Genomic DNA, 20,502 nt, shown 5'->3' with positions numbered 1-20,502 from the left:
CCTCACCCTCTGATCTCACTTGAAGCTTGACAGTGTCAGACCGGCATTGCTAATGCACAGGCCCCCAGTGTACAGTGGATCTCATTTTTGTATGCTCTGTATTAGCTTTCCATACCCTTTTCACTACAGATTTGTAGATGACAAAGACTCGTAGCCTTGAGCATGCAGTATTAATTAGTACGTATGTACAAAAAATATTTATAAAAGACAACATTTTAAAATGAAATGTGCTTTGTCTTGGTCCTTCTAGAGTCTGGAGACAATATGCAGTTTGACCTCAAACAATTTCAGCTTCAGACAGAAATATCTGGAATGTCAAGAGACTACTGAAAGTTCTTAAAACAGCCTTACGAATATTACTGTTATAACCCAGTAAAACCCATTAATGTTTCCCATAACACTGAATTTAAACATGCATCAGTGTGAACCATGATTGATAACTCCTAGTTGCAATATGGCCATATATTTCCAGAGATGACAGAAACAAATTGTTGTGGTCATTCACAACAGTATTGCACAATGTAGAATAGAGTGTCTCTTTTTAACACATATAAGGAAATTCCAAATGTATGATGAGACAAAAGCAGATATATTTATTTGAGTGTATGTTAAAGCTACTATTTAATAAAATAAAACCCTGATTATCAGATAAGAAAATCTTTCTGGAAATGCTTTCTCTTTTGAAAACACTGTATAAATTCCCTCCTGACAATCTTATAAAACACATATATGCTGCAAAAATGAAACATACAACTGGAGCAATAAAGAATTACCTCAGCTTTCATCACCACTTCACTTGATTGAAACTGTTCTCATGTTCCATTAAGTATAATAATATATTTGGAAAATGTAAATAACCTAATTACATTTTCTTGTTTCAAGCTGCCAGGCACCAGTCATATATCGCAGTCGTATAAAAAGAAGATCTCTGCCCATCTGCAGCCAGCTCCAAAAGGGAACTAACTTAGAACCTGTGATCAATGAAGAGGAAAATCAGAAGGATGTTGTTAGAAAAGATGAGCATTGGCAAGACACACATCTAAGCAGTCATGAACCTCTGCATTCTCAGCACATTCAACCCCACAACCTAGACCTAAACATAAATAAAAATTTATATTGCGAAAGTCTGCTTTTTAGTAATTACATTATACCATAGGTGGGAGATTCTAGATTGCAAGCAGCACAGTAATTCCATGTATGTCACAAGATGCACAGTCTTCTTGCAGCAAGGCTTTGTTCAAGTAAATAGGAACCTGAACACCAATAATTAAGCAAATGATTTCTTAGCAATTTTAGAGAAGAGGACCACCACACTGTCTTACAGCAATATGAACGTGCCAATCTTCAGGCAAGATAAGAAACCCACACTATGAAACCAAGCCCTCTTCCATCTCTGCTAACGTTTGTGTTAGGTGCAATATACATGTGGAACGGCACTGAAAGAAAACATTTATTTTCTAGTAGAGTTGGTTTATGATGTTCTCTACTCGCACCCTTCCTCACCATTGCAGTTCATTATACTTTTTGTTCTTCAGGGGTTGTGTTGAGGAAAAGAGATTCTGGTTAAAAAAACTTGAAAGGGAAAAAAAAGAAGGAACTGCATTTGATGGGAGGGAGAAGTAAGCAGAAGAAAGCAGTACCTCTTAAGCTGGCTTTGCTATGAAGAAATATATTTGGAGCTATACTTTCCAGTAACCCAGTAACAGAGACCTCCCTACAGGTCTAAAAGAACATCACATCTTAAGAAGAGAGGGTTCCCTAGAGGAGGCCTTAATAAGTGGACTGAAAATTTTGGAAGGCAAGACACAGTGAAATGGAGTTGAATCAATAAACAACAATGGTCAGACTTACTGCACAGTGTTTTACAACCGCAATATTTTTATTAATCAAGCATATTAATTATCACAGGAAGAGGACGTGCCAAAGTGGTGCTCTGTCCTAGCAGTATAATACCTACCTTTGTCTCCAGTGGGAGTACAGAGCTTCTCTCCCTTGCTGCCTCTTTACCTACTCTTCCTGTACCATGCCATGGCAGAAGGCTGGCAAGGGCATGAAATTCAAAATTTGTATGGAAAGGTGGCTGTGCATTATCAAAACTACGTAAAATATGGGAAGACCCTCAGATATTTTATTCTGGATTGACATGTAAGGAATCTTACAAGAATATAAACAATTTCCCTACCTTCAATTTCAGTCCAGTTGACAGCAACTTCTGCTATAGGTATTCTCAAGCGCTGAGCTATATAAAGAAGTTCCACATCAAACGCCCTGAAGAAGAACAGGAAATAGCAAATAACAGTCACACTTATTTCCCGAAGAAAGATGGTGACTGTTAATTAAATCCCCAGTCTGATTTAAGGAGGTTGGTGTTCAGTTATGAAGTTGATACCAATGCTCTGCAGGTCAGATGCACATGAAAGGGAAATTAATTTTCCTGACTGAACAGCTCAGAACACAGCCAATATATCGGCAACAATACTTCACTGTGTCTTGTTTTTGAAGGTATAGGTCACGCTGTGTTCAGACCACTGCTCACTTTTCATTCTGGCACAATTATGATTTAAACATTTTCAAAAGTCAAGCAGTCAATGCGTAGTGTCCGTCCACACCTCCAGTATTTTCATCAAAGGGAAGAAATACCTGCTGTGGCTTTACATCAATCTACATTTCTAGTAGTTTCATCAAAGGGGATGCCTACCTGCTATGGCATTACGCTGATCTGATAGTTTTTCCTTGTACTTTCTAAGTCAAGAATAAAGGTAGCAGCACAGAAGTGAGAAATTATTTATGTTACTGTGCATAACAGAACCTGAACAACAGTTGCAGTTTATCTGGTGACCATTTAATGTACAACAGAAAAACCCTCTTGAGAGACCTGTCTTTTTTGCCGGCACAATTGTTTGCAGGTTGTGCAGCAAAATTAACTGGGGAAGTGATCCTGCTCTAAGCCAGTTGCCCCTCCTTGCTGAGTTTGTCCAAAATACACTTTAATCTTCCCAGTTCTCCTCACAGAGAATTGTGTGTTTCATTCTTACAACTGCATGCTCAGGTGGGCCTTCTGAACACTGAGGCTTTTGATATTAGAAAAGTGTTTTGGCAACTACAGCTTGTAACGCTGATGAAGAAATCAGCATATGAAACTACCAGTAGCTACTATTGATAAGGGTGAATGCAAATCATAATTATGAAGATTGTGGTTACATTTCTTAAATTTATTCATTGCTGAGTCTTTTTCTCCCCCTCTTTGTAGTCTTCAAATGCCAGTACAGGTGTTCTTGTTTCTTAAATTAGTTCTAGTAATTGGAATTTAAGATAAACAGCCTCCCTTCCCTCACCACCCCCCCAATAAAAAGCTTTAAAAAAATACTAGTCTGGAAAAAACTGTCAATGGCCATTCACATCTGATTTCTACTAGATTCAATACATATTCAAACACAAGAGTTTTGTTCCCAGGGAACTAAACCTTGAAGGTTGGAAATGTCTTAACCAAGCTGCTGGTAAGGTTTCCAGTTTGAAGTCAGTGGAACAGATGTTCCAAACCATCTTATACAGGTCTTGAAAATGGGGCTGTGAGGCAGTCCAGTACAATTCAACAGTAGTCCACATTTTATTTTAATAACTTCAGAAGTTTAGAATCTCCTTAAATTCTCATTGCTAAGTCCAGGACAATTTTCTTTTGAAATGAAAAAAAAAAAAATTTTGAGACTGAAGAAAATAACATTATTTGTTCATCCTTCAAGGATTGCTTGAATTCAAGTCATTGGTAATCCCATTTAACACTATAGAAAGGGACAAACAGGTGATCAAGAGCAGACAAAAAGATGTACTTTGGCAGGTTACTAGCCAAGTTCAAATGTTATCTCCTTCTACTTCAAGGCACTCTCTCCTTTTAAACAGTTCAGTGCATTTCTGCAAAACTATTAATGAATGTAACAGCAGAAGTCCACTTTGAAAGTGCACTTAGGTATGACACATACGTGTAGGTTCCCATTGAAGTACAGACCACAGCATGCTGTCGTGCTGGTGAAATCACTACCAAACATGCATCAACCTGTATCCGCACTGTACCTGTATGTTACAGGAGAGCTATCTGATATCACTCGGGACAGCATTAAAACATGCAAAGGCAGCATAAACAGAGGTTATCTACAGACACTACAGTTATTGCATGTAGAGAGTTTAGAACCACTTTGTAAATCCGATTTTGATTAGGATACAGGCCTTTTAATTGTCACAAAAAAATTTTACAAGAATCAGTGTTGGCATTTTTTTACCTCAGTGAACTGAATCTGCTCCAAGCAGCCTTGCCATTTCATTGTTTTCTTTCAATGAGGGTTGAATATTATTTCATTAATTATGCCATGGTCTTGTTTACTGAAGGTGTATTATTTAATTTTTTTGCTGACATTTTACATTTGTAAGCCAAAAAACGCATGTATTCACCTTTGGATGTTTATGAGTCATGTGTATTAAGACTAAATCTAATTTTGTAATACTTACTGACTAAAAATCTTAAAGAGACACAGAATAATTGTCTGATGAATTATACTATATGAGCTGCTCTGAAAATATTACTACATAAAGCATTAGCCTAGTGAACTAATAGTTACTGTAACAATTGCTATGGACAACTGATTACTGGAATTTCAGCATATACATCACAGTGCAACAACATTAAATAGTTTGGTCAACTATAACGCTCAAAGTAAAAAGCAGAGGAATTAATCAGGTTGAACACTAATATTGTTACATGTGGTTGCCACTTGCGTAACAGTGAACATATCCTAAAATTAAAACAACTCTATTCAAAGCTGAAAGGCGAATGACTTCTGTCATACACTGACCAGATACCTTTTTACTTTCCCTGTTCCCCACCACCTTTCAGTACACCTCAAGGTTAGACACCCAAAAATATATGGTGTGAACAATTTCCTCATCTATTTCTAATAGTGTCTCCATTATGTGTTAATTAACACAAACATGAAGTGTAAAATACAGAAAGAGAAAAACTTCTCCATGTGTGTTTACGCCAAGGAGTACTTTTGGTTAAGTTACAATTTAAGATGATGCTGGCTAAAATTCAATTGAACACCAAGTTGGTGTTACCTTAAAATGTTTCAGCTTATGAATTATCTATCCTGCAAAATTACTCTGTATTTTAAAATTGCACTAGGACTCTTTTTTTGCAGGTCCAATATTAAGTGTTCCAAGTATCAAAACTAGGCCTTCAGTTACACTGTTTTCACTGGAATTAGGACTTTTCTACAACCAAAATATGCTATTCCAGGAAACTTTTAGGGGGCAGAGAAAACTTTCAATGGCCAAAGCGATCTAAGAATGAAACAGGATGTCAAGAGGGTTAGACTGACAGTACTGTTCTAGCTGTACCAGGGCTTTTGAAGTCTACATATGTCTGCCAGGAGCAGGATTTTTTACAAGACAAAACAGACATAGTTATAACAACAAAATATTTTTGTGTTGATTAGATGTGCATAAACAATTCTACTTGTTGTGCACAAAAGCAGGAAAAAACAATTCAATCCACTGCTCGTGTTGGTCTACAATGCCAAAGGACTGGGAACTCTGTAGCAATATGAATGCTTATTTGTCTGTAATTTTTATATAGATTCACATTTAGGGATTAGTGACAAACTAGAGAAACATTACTTTTTTTATATTGAGCTTTCGAGTTCTCAATGTGAAACAGCATGGCTTGTTCAGTGCACAAGGCAATTTTTATAGACAAAAGTAAAAGCAACAATTTGATCTAATCAGTGATCTGGTGAGTAGTGTAATATTGTTATAAATTGTCACTTTACAAAAGTATGTCAGTCAAACCAGGATTAGAATTATGTTTTAAATTTCCTCTCATTTTAGCAATATTCTAGGTAGGATAGTAACTGCTGTTATGTCTAGTTCTCCTAAGTAAGAAAAGACATTTTCTGGTTGGAAGAAAATGTATGATTTTTTTTTTTTTTATATTTAGAGAAATCAATGACCAAATTTAGGATAGGAAAATTCTGCCAGTGAAACCACTTAAATTTTCCTTTTTTTTTTCCTGTGCATTAAAATTTAATATAAACAGTTAAATTTCTCAGGTCGAGACTGCAGATGCAAAACTAGAGCTTCTTCTGGAGTCTGAAAGTGAGTAATTCCAACTGTCTCTATTATGTTTTTAAAATATCCCTCTTAATTTGTAGTTTTAATTTAAAAAATGTGCTCCGTCCATTTCTGAAAAATATATCAGTGGTGTAATCAGATTCAGAACCTAAACCATAAAGCATATGCTCTCTCTTCAAAAGGTTGTTCTCATTTCAAACTAATGCCAAAACTTTGCTATTTAGAAAGTAAATTTCAAGAATGTTTGGTTTGTATTCACATATACACAGCAAGCTCTCCAAAAGACAGTTAAACAAAAAACTCAACAAGAACACTCACAAGAAAAAGCTAGTTTAGGACACAAGCATGATTTCTTAGTTTCAAATATATAAACATTTTCCAGTATCAATTAGTTTTCAAATCCCTTCTAAACTTTAGGGTTAGACTAAAAAAATACTCTAGGAAATATCTTGTTCTCTCTAAAAAGTGTTACATGATCTTTATCACCATAATGATAAAACAGTATTTTCCTTGTATATTTCAGTTTGTTTTCAGGATTTCTTAAATATAAGTATTTATAAATCAAATTCAGCATAGTAAGAAGAGAGCTGTGGTCTCAGCTTTCTAGCATCTTTAACATTAAAGAGGTGATACTCAATCCAATTTCAACTGTAATAGAAAGAACAGTAAGAAAGCAGAAAAAAAGTGAAGGTCTAAGCAATTAATTTTTTATTCTTAATAAAGCTGACACTGGGTTATTTCCTTATGACTAAACTAATATTGAAACTGTCAAAGATGCACATAAGATCATATAAAGGAAGGTCTTGATGTTGTCCCCTTCTTTTTCACATGGAAGGTGAATACGGAAACACAAGACTCCATTTTATTGGTGATGCTGGTGAAACACTGAAAAAAAATCCATGCATTTACTTTTGGTGTCTCTGATAGTTATTTAAATACAGAAACTTAGAAATCTTTCAGCCTGTCCAGCCTAGCAGCAGGATACCTATGTTGCTTACACTGACATATCTATTACCAGAGTGTAAGATGTTCAGTTTCCAAGAAAAAGACTGTGCTCCTAACACTTGCTCTTTGAGTGAGTGTGCTGGGTTTGTGTAGTGCGGTTTTTGGTAGCAGGAGAAGGGGCTACAGTGGTGGCCCCTGTAAGAAGCTTCTTCAAACTCCCCCAGCTCCAAGTTGGACCTGTCTCTGGCCAAGTTAGTGACGGTGTTTGCGCCTCTGTGGTAACATATTTAAGAAGGTGAACCTGAGAGGGGGTGGGGACTTGTGAGGAAGGGTTGTGAGGACACCCATGTGAACACCGAGGTCAGTGGAAGGAAGGAGGAAGGGGGGAAGTGTGCCAGAGCAGAGACTGCCCTGTATCCCATGGTGAGACAGCAGGCCACCCCCCAGCGACCATGGAAGTCACTGGTGGAGCAGATGCCCACCTGCAGCCTGTGGAGTGCCCCACACCAGAGCAGGTGGCTGCGCTTAAAGGAGGCCAGGGTTCCGAGGGGAGAAAAAGCCCCTGTTGTTGTAGTCCAGCACTAGGAGGACTGCAACATGGCGGGGTGACCCACACTGGAGCATCACAGGAATGGCTGCAGTCCGTGGGAAGAAATCACGCCAGAGAAAGTTCATGGAGGACTGTCTCCTGGGAGAGGGGAATCATGGTGGAGCAGGAAGAAGAACACGCAGAGTGTCCCCCCTCGGTCCCAGGGAGGAAGAAGCAGCAAACTGACTGCACCCCCCATTCCTTACCCCTATGCTGCTGGGGGCGAGGAGGTAGAGATATCGAGAACAAAACTGAGCCTGGGAAGAAAGGAGGGGTGGGGAGAGGTCTTTTTAAGATTTAGTAACGCTCTGTTAAGGTTTTTTTTGTTAGTGTTTGAATTAAAGCGATGTTCTTTTTTCTTCCCCTAATGAGTCTGTCTTTTGCCCATGACTGTAGGTCTCCACAGGGAGCCATGCCTCCCTGTCCTTATCTTGATTCCCCAAGCCTTTTGCTTCATTTTCTCCTTCCCAGTGCTGAGGGGAAGTAGTGGTGCTCAGTTTCCCTCTGGGCTCAAACCACAACAGTGAGGTATTTTATCAGCCTGCTGAGAGACATAGAAATAAAACCTGTATTATTTCTTGAATACATATTCTTCTGCCTTTTGGAGAAGTACTGACAATATCCAGCACTTCAGGGCAGTCTCCTACCACCCAGCACTAATTCAGCACTGGTGCCCCCCGTTCTGCAAAGACACTGTTGGATTCCTTGATCTGAACGGAAGAATTCTCAGGGCTTTTTGTCTACAATGGGCACTGCCTATACAGCCTAGGAAGAGAGCTGCCTTTGATACAAAATTGCTTCAGTAGTTTTTCTTCTAACCCACTACTTCCGGGATTTACTGACTAGTTTATCCTTTTGATGCAGTTCAGGCACCAGCAACCTGGCAGATGTTTCTTTCCTATATATTATTACACTATGAGTTGAATTTACCCTGCTGAACTTCAGTCATCTACAGTAGAGATAGCTCCTTCTCTACAAATTATCTAGAGTCCCTTTATAGTCAAGGGCAGGAAACACGCATTTGTCAGCTGCACTTCATCTGGCATATTTTAGAGGCTTATATTAGGATGAAATTAATTATACCCTAAAATTGTCCTTTTTATTATCTAAGAAGGAAGGCTAGATGACAAGTAGATGCACTCTATATGTGATGAAGCAAATCTTCTCCATTGTGTGTGCGTATTTATGTTCTAACTGAGCAGTAAGCTTAACAGTTCAGGGCAGGAATTATAAGATAGCCAATTTTATATTAATTTTATATTAACATCATGAGTAAATATGTATTAAAGTTTAGTCTAAATATTTATTATGTCCTCAGATAAGAATTCACTTAATACTGTAGGACCTCAAAAAAATCTGAGCCTGACAAAGCCTGAGCAGACAGGACAGATGAGGCTTCTGCAGAAACTGAATTTTTGTTCATTCTCTCCAACAGCTCACCACATGCTCTGGTTCAGCAGCAGGGGAGCCCTTGACAGACTCAATGACTAGGGTGCTGGCTCTCAGATGGCTTTTATCCTATTAAATGTTGCTTGTTTGCTGAATATTCCCCATCACTCTCCTCCATTATTACCAGAATATCTGGGCACTGACCACACTGAACTGAATTCTTCTTTAAATACCTAACAGAGCTGCACTTCACTAATGGGATTTTGAGATTCAAAAAGAATCAAGAATTTCTTCAGATGTCAAATAGCTCCAGTGCAGTGATGCAGAGGTGATAATAAACCCAGATTTCAGAGCCTTTTGTCTAATATAAAGATAATAGTTTCTCTGCAACTCCCTGCTTGATGGTCTCAGTACGAATAAGTTGTTCTGTGACCCAGTTAGGTGTTCCAAGTAAGCAGAAATATAATACTGACTACTATTTCTTTCTCTTACATCTTCCTTCTCATGACATGTACAAAACCTCCACGGCACAATGTCTAACTAGTTTTTACTTTCCTTTTTACATATATGCTATGCAACGGAAAGTATCAGGAGACAAGTTTCCGTTATTGGGCTATTTCAGATTGTTCCACTACCACATACAAAGAAATCCAGCGTATGGTTTTATGGGATGAATGTTTGATGTCCCTGTATCATTTCCTGCTGCAATTATCCCAACTGTCTGTACACCACAAACATTTCACCTAGGACTACTGTTTCCTTTAATATACCCACTTTCTCCACATGTTTGTACCTCCCCATCTTCCAGTTGTTTTTCCAGATCTTACGAATATTAAATGGGAAAGGGCCAGTACTCTGCTTTGTGCACTGAAACATCAGCTTTGCTACACATGCTGAATGGCTATCCATGAAGCTGATGATAAAGCAACTTTTGAGTTCATACTGTATCTTTTTTGGCTTTTGCTTTAGCAGTAGCAATAATCTGAGTCTCTTTCCTCTACTTGGGTTTCAGTTGCCACAAAACTTGCTAAAGCTTTCCATCTTGAGATCTCTACTCTTCTGTCAGATTTCACTGAAATTAGCCAGTAAGTATGAAAATAAAGGCAGGGAAGCACAGGGACTGCCTGAAGGACGGATGAGGATAAAAGCAGGCAATATATTGTCTCTTCTGGCAGAAAATTAAACCAAATAAAAAAACCTCTATTGTTGTTTTAGGCAAATTTGTGACTTGGAAGTATCTGAAGAGCTGTTTATTGGAAGAATCTGAGTTATTCATTTCTTGACTAAAAAACCCAAACTTTATTCATCGCTAACCAGTAAATTTCACACAAATAGGAAAAAGAAGATTAGTTTATGGAGTACTGTAAACAGAAGAGCAAGAATAGAAGACTAATTTTACAGCAGTACATATAAGCACAATGAATTAACGCACCAAGACCTGAAGATTAAGTGTGTTCCACACTAGCAGTATAATTACTGTAAAATAAGTTAGCAATATCCCTCTTTCACTGACTCTATTCATGGATAATGGGGTAGAGATGACAATGTACAGCACAATTATTTTTACTCTTCCTTTGTTGCTAAAGAATCTGAGTAGCAGGAGAAAGCTTGTTAAGATTTTTAAAAGAAAGAACCGAACACTTTGCATAATATATCCACCCAATAAGTACAATTATATTAAAAATCTTCCAACAGAGTAAGATGGAAGACTGCATTTTTACAGATGAAACTGATGATCCTCATTCATGTATTTCAGTATTTCTTCTTGAAGCCCTTAATTTAAAGAGTGAAGTTAAATAGGATAATTTTGAGATGTGCACTTCTGGGCTAAGCATACATGTTTAACCATGTATTTAGAAAATTCCTGTGAAAGAAATTTACAGAACTTTATAGACCAGGTTTGGTTTTGGACGCAGCAGCAGCAATCATGTTTCTGGTTAAGCTATAGTCTTCGTTAGGGCAATAAGCAAACCGCTCAGCAAGGAAAGTAATTTTGCAAACACTGACTGCTCGCAGTTCTGGATTCAAGTGAACAGAAGCTCCGTGTTCTGCCCCAGATTTGTGCACCCAAACACTCCCTTTGCACTCTGTTATGGAGGAGCAATATAGCTCAACTATCACTGCCAAAGCTCAACCTAAAACTGCGTGTATTGGAATTGACTAGGACTGCGGGATTACACACATTTTCATATGAGAACATTGTTCAGTAATTCTGTTCCCTGTCAGCAAGCAGTAGCCCATGAAAGATTTTCTTGGATGAAGACAATAGTTTGAAAAGATTTGATTATACTTAATGAAGCCTGGGGACTGTCACCATCCTTTTCAGCAATAATTGTGGTGTAGGAAATTTACAGAAATTATGGTACTTGTGTGGAAAAAGTGTTTCAGTCCCATAACAGTAATCATGACTGTATCACTCTCCTAAGGGAACCATTGTAGCTAAATTATAATGAAAGAGAGCTCTGAAGTAATTCAAAGACTATGCATCATTTTCTACTGTCTTACATCAATGAGATCTATCAATAGTTCTCTCATGAAACATTCTACCAAGAAAATAAGCTAAGACTGCACCTGCAATACTGAAGTTACATTTTCAAATACGTTTAATCAGAAAAAAACCCAAACACCACCACAACAAAAAAAGAAAGAGTTTACCAGCGTTCTATATGAAGAGTTGAGAAGGTCCGTGAGGCAGCTTCTCTGGTTAACAGTTTAAATCCACACTGCGTGTCCCTGATTTCTTTGACACAGAGAAACCATACAAGGAAGTGGAACCCATACATAAGAAGAGTTCGAAAGTAAGAGCGCTGTGGACAAAAAGTAAGAAGTTAGATTGTTTCATTCAAATGATGAGTGAAGTGTTTGAACAGAGCTGGATTACAGGACAATAATCCTGTTTCTTTACAGTTTTCAAAGTTTGTAAAATGTTTTTGTTTTGCACCAGAATAAACCCAGAACTTTTCATTTATTACAGTGAAACAAAATTACAGCTGAAAAGGAAAGACCTGCCACTCAACCACATGGTTAGGATGTTGTTCTAGGATATGAGAAGTCCAAGGTCTTTTTTCTGCCTTCCCTAATTCAGAGCAGCTTTTCAGTCTGGATAATGACTGAAGTGGAGCAGGAACCTGCGCCTGGATTTCAATTAATGAGTGGGACAGCCATAGTATCTCCTGTGTGATTCTCTGAGAATACCCCCAGGAAAAGGAGAGTGAAGGAGGAAGGGGATGCCATGCTACATGCTCTACTCCACTGGACACTTCCAAGCTATTTTTTCCCTCTACCTACTCTTCTTGTTTTCCTAAAATTTGGTTGAACAGGACCAACAAATTCAAAAGTTACCAGGACAAACAATGGAGAATAAGGCAGCAGGACTGCATAAAGACTGCTATTCCTAAGAATGCACCCTAAAAAATGAACAGGTGCCAGCTGCTACTCTGACAAAAAATTTTTAAAAAATGTTTTATATTATAAAAAACCCCAAATGGGAGGATCTCTTGTTGTTCGTCAACCACTTCTTTCATTCAAGACTGAATGATCTCCAGAGTTTGCACATGCCGTGTTAAGGCACTTAAGGGAAATACAATTAGAGAATGCACTTTTTTGCAGTATATGATGGATCAAGTAAAAACAGGATCAAAGTAACAGCTGCTGTGTAAGATAATATTTCATTTTATATTTCCAGCAAAGGTACAGAGTCACCTCTTTTATTCTTTTGCTTTCACAAATGTAGTTCTTGACATGATAAATCATACAGTCCATGGAATCCAGAGGCTGGACTCTGGGTTTCCAGAGGTCCCTCCTAGTCTTTTATTCAAGACAGCTCCTAAACAATTAGAAACCCAATCCACAAATTGCTTCTAAACTCACTGCTGGTCTTAAGCTCAATTTAAGTGATTGTATCTAAGACTGCAAGCCAAATACAATGCAAAAAATCTTTATGAGCCAACAATTTAACTGGTAAGCATCTCTGGGTGATAAGAGATGCCTTTAAAGCTAACAATTTCAAACCTCACTTGAAAAATGAGAAGATGCTCAACTTATTACGTAATAGCCTTTGGCTTAAGTAAATTCAAATTCATTGCTTGTGACTCTCAAAGTGCTCTAGCCCTAGGTTAATGGTGGGTCTGGTGAGGATTCTTTGGCTCTTTGGGTGAAGGTGAACCACTATGTGACCAAGAACACAAGGTTACTGCTCCCAAAAGCGAAGCCCTAAGAGGCTGCATGAATGTCAGCCAGTGAAACTGTACACTTAATTCACAAAGAGAAGTTCCTAGGTTATGTTAATGACTCCTATGACTATTTATACATGTCATGCTATGGATTAATTATAGCACATTAAAAATTATAGAGGCACAACAGAATTCTTGATGTCTTGAGACTGAATTTAAGAATGAAATTCTGGTCTTAATAAATCCTATCCGGCTTCTTCATTCTACTGTTTTGCATGTCACTAAGCCCAGAGAGAAATCCCAGCTTCTCAAAGATGTTCTGTAATTTTTTTTATACCTATTGCACTACACAACAGTCTCTTCCCAATGCGGTAAAGGCAGTCTTTCCTTTCCAGTCTAGGGACAGGCAGGTGATAAAATGGGCTACATATTTCAAACCGAGCAGTGCTACCTAACCAGTTGGTGACTGCTTTACCAAAAAAGTCAGAAATATGGGAAGAAATAGGAAGCAAAGGGTGGACACATCCTAAAAATTGTACTTTTGCATTAAAAGGTAAAGTCCTGTTACAATTTCTCTCCTTCATGTAGCAAAACCTTCAAAGATTAAAAGAAATATGAATGCAATGAAGAAAGTTTATCTATACTCTGTACCTGTCCACACAGTGAAGCATTTTTTTGCGCTCAAGTTTATCAGCTGCATGTAGTAGCAACATTTCCAAGATACACTGGCTGCACAGATAACAAACAACTGAAAACGGCATATACTGTGCTACAAGCATGCAAGTACCATGTCAAAGATTTATCTTAATTTTTGATAATGAAGATTTTGTTGTCTTGCTTTTTTTTTTTTTTTTTTTTTTTTTCTTCGTGAGGATGCTAACATACATGCAGCAGTATTTACAAGAACTCTTTCCAGTGAGCCCTCCAATACTACCTGATAAACCAGAAGAAAAATATTAAAGATCCACCAGGGGCTGAACATTTCCAGTGTTAACTTCTTTTGAAGTTTTGTAACTATTTTAGTAATTGTGTATACATTTTAGAATAATTTCAAGTATTAAACTCAGTGTAAACAAAGCTTACTCTTGAAGACATTCAACATGACAAGCGTATCCAATCATGCTGAAAAAATTAGTCCAGCAATGTGTCTGTTGCAATACAAGTTCCATGCCTGTGCTTTGTCAACTACTGTCTGCCAAGACATCAGAAAACCAGATGCAAGATAAGACTGTGCGCCCATGCATCACTGTTTATTCCACAAAAGCCACACACAGAACAGTACTGTCCGTGTGTTCAAAACTCAAAAATTTTACTATGAGTAATGCAGAAAAATTACAGTACTTTCCCACAAATTGAGATACTCTTCAAACAGTTTACTGCTAATTATCCCTAACTCATTTTAAACAGGTTTCAAGATCTGTAGATCAAGCTCACGCACTGGAAGAGAATCAATAAAAATTAACTCATCAGTCGCCTTCCACTCCAACCCTAGTACTGGTTACTAGCTAACAATTCGGTCAGAGATTAGAAGCTCTGCTTGTAAGATGTTCTCAACTAAGAAAATTAAATCCATAAATTGGAAAACTAACTGAAACCAGTTGAAAGTGCCTGAAATCTAGAACACACCCTCTGTATATGATGGAGCACATGCTACACTTATGACAAGTTTTTCCTATTTTTTAGCTTTCATTCTTTTACAAACATTGGTAATTTAATTGTAAAATCTGTAGAGTGGAATCAAATAATGGGAGTATTTGAGTATTAATACACAGCAGGAAATGGAAACAAACCTTTGCTATCGAGTCCTTCTCCAGATGAGCTCTAGAACCACAGGAAATAGCCATCTGGTTCTGCACAGGGATACAAATTAAAGAGTTATTACTTAAACTGACATTTTCTGAATCAGTGAAATCTTGTGTTGCGAACTGTATAATAAAAAACTTCAAAGCAGTATACTTTTCTGCTTCCTGTAGATGCCTTTTTTCTACTGTTAGATTCTGAGGCTAAAATCAGTCTTTTCTACAATTAACAGATCATCTAAACTTTACTACATTTTGCATATGGTACACACATACAAATTGCTGCAACTTATTCAGGTCCGGTTTAACTTACATTGCTCCTCTGAGTTATGCATACAGTAAATGTGTCAAACAGCACAGATAAGCATTCATCCTAGGCACGTAATGTTAAAGTGTATGTTTTCCCTAAATATTGTACTGTGGAAGGGTAACAGAATAAAGTACTTGTTTGTTGCACTGATATACTTTCAAACAAAACAAATGCCACGGTAGCAGCCAAAAAAATAATCTCAAATTAAATAAAAAAACATGATCAAAACAAAAGGTTTAAGATCATTCTCACGCTACTATGTCTCAGAGTCAATCTCTAAAATTGACTATATTTGAGAGTGTGGGACTGATGCTGGAAACCCAGCAGCTGCTGTTGTTATGCCTTGGTAGTGGAGAGCGTCAGGGGAGGAAACACCATCCCGGCAGCTCCTGCACCGGGGGTCCGGCACTGCCAGACTGCGGCCCTTTGCATGGGCACACCCCTAGCAGTGCCTTGGGAAAATACTCATCTGCACGCAAGCAGAGAACAAGACTCAGCTCTTTCAAGTCAAGCACCTGAAAGAGAATGAATATGCAGGAAAGAGCTCTTGTTCCACAGGTTTTTGAATTTTTATTTACAATAAAAGTTCTTCCAAATACTGTCATTAAACCAACAACTCTGAAAAAAAGAGAACCACTATAAAATAGGGTGAAATTAAGACGCAACCTTAAAGGTACATAGGATGACATCAGATAAAAAGAAAACACAAAACAGTTAACTGAGAAAAAATTGGTTTTTAACTGACTAGGCAACACATGGTATTTATACAGAGTGGAACAACCTCAAAGGAAGAGTGGTAAATAAAACATTATGTACTGCATTGAAATAGGCACAGTGAACGCAAAGGACGTAAGAACTCTGTGGAAGCTACCTTCTGACAGATCATTCTTGCAGCTCCTAAATTCACATCTAATCTTCAACCAGATGTCAAAAAACTCAAGTTGAAGAGAATGATAAAAATCAATCTGTATGCATGTGTATTAAACTAAACACACGAAAATTTATACTCACAGGCCAGGGCTGAAGATTTTTTAGACCTTCTTCTACTTTTTCAATATCTGCAAATTTTGTAGCTCCATCTGCATCAGCCATAAGAATCTTTTTCCCCCGAGAACTAAAGACACCCTGCAATCAAAACAGTCAATAAAAATCAATACCCTTGAAATCGGTATTTGTCTTAAATTAGCTTCAAGGCACTCCAAAAACCTAATGCATTAACAAGAACAGTGGTATCTCAAAGATGCAACGCAACAGATGAGTCTTAATATTCTGCTACTAACAACAACTTATCAATTTATAGTCATAGCATCTAGAGACTTCACACACTGAGCAGTGTCCCACAGTGACAGACAACGCATGAACACGAAAGGTTAACAATCTCTCTTCAGAGAAGCTTGCAAACTAAAAGCTTTACAAACCAAAATCTCAAGAGACAAGTTGCTACAGTGGCTTTACAGAGGAGCACAATGAAGCAGTGATTAGCAGTTGCCACTGCACTGGACAGCTTTTCTTTGTTATCTGAGCTATGGAAAGGAGGATGCAGTGCTATTATTTCCTAACACTTTTTCAAGAGAATTCAAGAGAGAATCTTAAATTAGTTTTGAGAAAAAGTCTTAAGTCACTGCAAAACATTTCTGATACACAAGTCGCACAGCTTGTTTTGCCATATTCTTCATCAGACATCTTGGCAATTTTTCAAGGGGTCCAGACAGAAAAACAATTTTAGCAGTGGGTTTGCCAAAAGTACTGTCATAACCAAGCACATGCAATTTTGGAAAAACCTGACAAAGAACCAGTGGTATATATATCCACTCTACACTCTGCAGTGCAAAAATATATCACACAGAGAATCACTCTCCCTCTCTTGGAATAACTTGGAAATGATATGTCTTACAAAAGCTCTATATGTTCTAATTTAATGTTCTCTCCATTTGCTATAGTTCCTCACATTTCATAAAAAAAAGTTAAATGGACGTACTAAAGATAGAGCTTAAAATATAAAGACAGTCACTGATAACCCATAAATGACACTACCCTTTTTTATAAAAGTAAAGTGTCATTCATCTTAGGAAAAAATGTTCTTTCTAAGTGTGTAACAGTTACTTTATTTTTAGAACATTATGATTTTATTATAATATCTATGTGAAAATTAGCATGTTAAAGCATAAATTGTTCTGGTTCTACTATTGAGTGTGGGTGACAGCAGTGGGCTTCAACAAACACAAATTTTCCTGGATGAGAGAGTTCTTTTGACATTTTTAAAACCACAACTATGACCCGGAAAGCAAGGTTTGCAATTTTAGCTGTACTTTCTTCACAAAAACTTCACTTTAATCTGAAAAGGTGGGATTTTTTTTTGTTTGGTTGTTTTTTTTAAACACGTCTATTTCTAAGTGGAACTAAAAGGAACATGAAATTCAAGTCAACTTTTTTTCTTTTGAATTCTCATATAAAATAAAATCTTTGCTACTGATCTTCCTGGCAAGAAAATACTGTTTCCAAGATCTAACATATGCTTATTTTGAAAACAGTTTTTGCCTTAATTTATAGAACCTGTACTCAGTTTTCTGATAATTATGTTAATGTATTGAATTCAAAATGTCAATCGATGTATTTGGGCACAGGTAGTTCAGACAGAGAAGGAGATGAAAGTATCAATTACCATCCTGACTGCTCCTCCTTTCCCTCGATTTTTTACCAAAGAAAGCACTCGCACTTTGTCGCTTCCATATTTCTTGCAGTACTTCATTGCAACCTGATAGACACACAAAAAACCAGCATAAAACAAAACCAGGAATCAAGGTAGAAGTTTACATTTGCTCACCCTCTTTTAAAAAAAAAAAAAAAATAGCACAGAGCTATAACCACTTCAGTCAGCACAAATACATTTCCAGTGTTTGCTGGAGTCTGTTTGGAAAAATAAAAACCAGTTCACAGTCAACACAAGAAGACTGACAACCTAGTCATGTTCAATAAGAACAGGATATTCCAAACCCAAGCAATTCTAAACCCCATTCACCCACCCAGTCCAAAAAACTCAATAGTAATGTGATTTATATCATACAATTATGGACCTTTTATACAACACCAATAGTTAATCAAAGAAAACCAGTTTTCTACTACTGTTACTCATTTCTCAATCATCTTGCTGCTATGTGTAGTTTTAAACAAAATTCACAGTGATCTGTTCCATGTTGTGGAGAAGAAAAAGCATGACTTTTCTCCTCTAATTTTTTCTAGAGTTTGTCTCAAGCCCTTGTAAGTCCAGAGGCCCATGGTCACAGTGTTCTCAGTTAGAAATTATGCCAGAAGGTATGCAAAGCAGTCAAAAAATATATATACAAGGAATCCTTAATGGACAAGCTTAAAGGAAATAAGTGAAAAAGTGACATTCATTTTAACAGCTAACTCAAACATCTTCCAAGCAGTAGTAAAAAAACCCTCAAGCTGGCCAGCCTTCCTTTCCAGTGACATACATCAAAGTCAAAGCAGAAGAATGCAGTACTATTTTGAAAATACTACTTCTGGCATTGGGATTTTTATATGAACAATGCCATGAGAGGTATGGGAAAGAGCTATACATGTTAAATGCTCTGTCAATCACAGTATAAATCATCTATTTTAAAAGGCTTTTTAGCTGCCTCAAATTCATATTCACATCACTATGCACATGTAGAGTATTTAATAAGAAAATTCTGAAGTTAAGGTCAGAATTTTTAGAATCTCAGCTGCAGGAAAATGGCTGTCACAGCCCCACCTATCAAGAACATTAGTATTTGCAAAAGAATTATATGTGTGTGCATGTGTGTATGTGACATCCGTAAGGCATACAGAACAATGACAGGAAGTATTCAGAAACATGAATTTTAATTGTCAGCTACTTAAAGTAACAAATTTGAATGCAAACCACTGTTACAAATGCAGTAAAAAATCCATACCTCCAATTACTTGGTAAGACACTTCTTTTTCTTACCTTTGTAGTTTGATCTTTACTACCATCATCAACAACTATTACTTCATAAGTGAATGAAGGATCTTGTTTCTTGAAAATAAAACCAGAAATAATGCATTTAATCCAACTTCTTAAGTAGGTAGTGGGTCTTACAAATATCAGCATTCTTTTCTCCCTAGCAGTTTTTAACTCATTCATGGCTGCCAACATACACCAACGATACAGTAAATTTGTTAAGATAGTATAATTATTTTTCCACATTTGATATGCCTTCCATTACATCAGCTTGTCAGTTTTCCTCAGCTACTATGTAGAACTGAAAAATCAATTTAGTTGGAAAAGATGAAAGGTTAGAACAACATCAAGAAAACCCAAACAAAATAAAATCCTCAAACCTTCACAATGGTCTTCTTACCCAGAATAAAAATCCTAATGAAAAACAGATGCTTAAGAAACTTGTTGGAACAGACCAGGATCTGGTTTAGAAAGCTAAATGTATGGTTAATCCTTAATCTCTGTCTTGGAGAGATATGCATACAAAGATTTTTCATCATGTAGTAGTATATTAAATTTTTACTTAATTTAAAAATACCTTCCAGCAGTCAATCTAAAAATAACTGGTAAGACACAGGAGTGTTACTTCTAAGTGGCTAAGTAATACTTTTTTAACATATACCAAAATAACAAATTGAATAGATCACGGACTTATTTTACATAACACAGAGAAAAATAATGAATTTTGAATGCAAAATGAAAATACCTGTCTTTTTTCTAGATAATCCAAAGCTTCATGCATCATAAGAGGTACTAAAGAAGAAGTGGAAGAGGGAAAATTAGTAGATTATAACAGGCAATTCACCAAAAAGCACCTGCACAAGCAAGCTGAAAACAACCACAAAGCAAAGCTGAGCAAATTACCTCTTTCATACCACACTACTTTCAGTAAACAAACTTAGCACCTGCAACTCTAAGTCCTGTCCCTTCTGAATGCAAAAAGAACACTGAAGAAAATCACACGTGTAAGACAGGATAAAGACATTTCTTCTGAAGATAAGAAAAAACTTTTCATTTTGAACTATGTAATTCCCTACACAATATTAGAACAACAACAACAAAAATAATTCTCCATGACTGACCCTGCAAACCAGCACTGACTTATATCTATCCAAGCAAGCTGACACAGAAGGCAACAAGGCCTTCTCTTATGCAGGCTGCTGGCCACGATG

At 37.0% G+C, this 20,502-nt stretch overlaps 1 protein-coding gene across 2 annotated transcripts in view; it reads right to left on the bottom strand.

The window, feature by feature from the left end:
• Positions 1-568: 568 nt before the first annotated feature.
• The window catches only part of ALG5 (ALG5 dolichyl-phosphate beta-glucosyltransferase), a 22,173-nt gene continuing 2,239 nt past the window's right edge, over positions 569-20,502 (bottom strand). The window contains exons 3-10 of one of the 2 annotated variants that reach the window (XM_074914090.1): positions 20,037-20,083; positions 19,298-19,366; positions 17,987-18,079; positions 16,336-16,449; positions 15,006-15,065; positions 11,699-11,850; positions 2,183-2,268; positions 569-971 (exon numbers count right to left, since the gene is read on the bottom strand). In XM_074914090.1, the coding sequence (XP_074770191.1) occupies positions 859-971; positions 2,183-2,268; positions 11,699-11,850; positions 15,006-15,065; positions 16,336-16,449; positions 17,987-18,079; positions 19,298-19,366; positions 20,037-20,083 (734 nt within the window). In that variant the 3' untranslated portion in view covers positions 569-858. The remainder of the gene's footprint in view (positions 972-2,182; positions 2,269-11,698; positions 11,851-15,005; positions 15,066-16,335; positions 16,450-17,986; positions 18,080-19,297; positions 19,367-20,036; positions 20,084-20,502) is intronic. The other variant, XM_074914100.1, reaches the window with a different exon arrangement.

Source organism: Athene noctua, chromosome 1 (assembly GCF_965140245.1).
Source record: "Athene noctua chromosome 1, bAthNoc1.hap1.1, whole genome shotgun sequence".
NCBI classification, from domain to species: domain Eukaryota; kingdom Metazoa; phylum Chordata; class Aves; order Strigiformes; family Strigidae; genus Athene; species Athene noctua.
The sequence above is the reverse complement of the archived record's forward strand: the minus strand, read 5'-3'. Positions and strand labels throughout refer to the sequence as shown.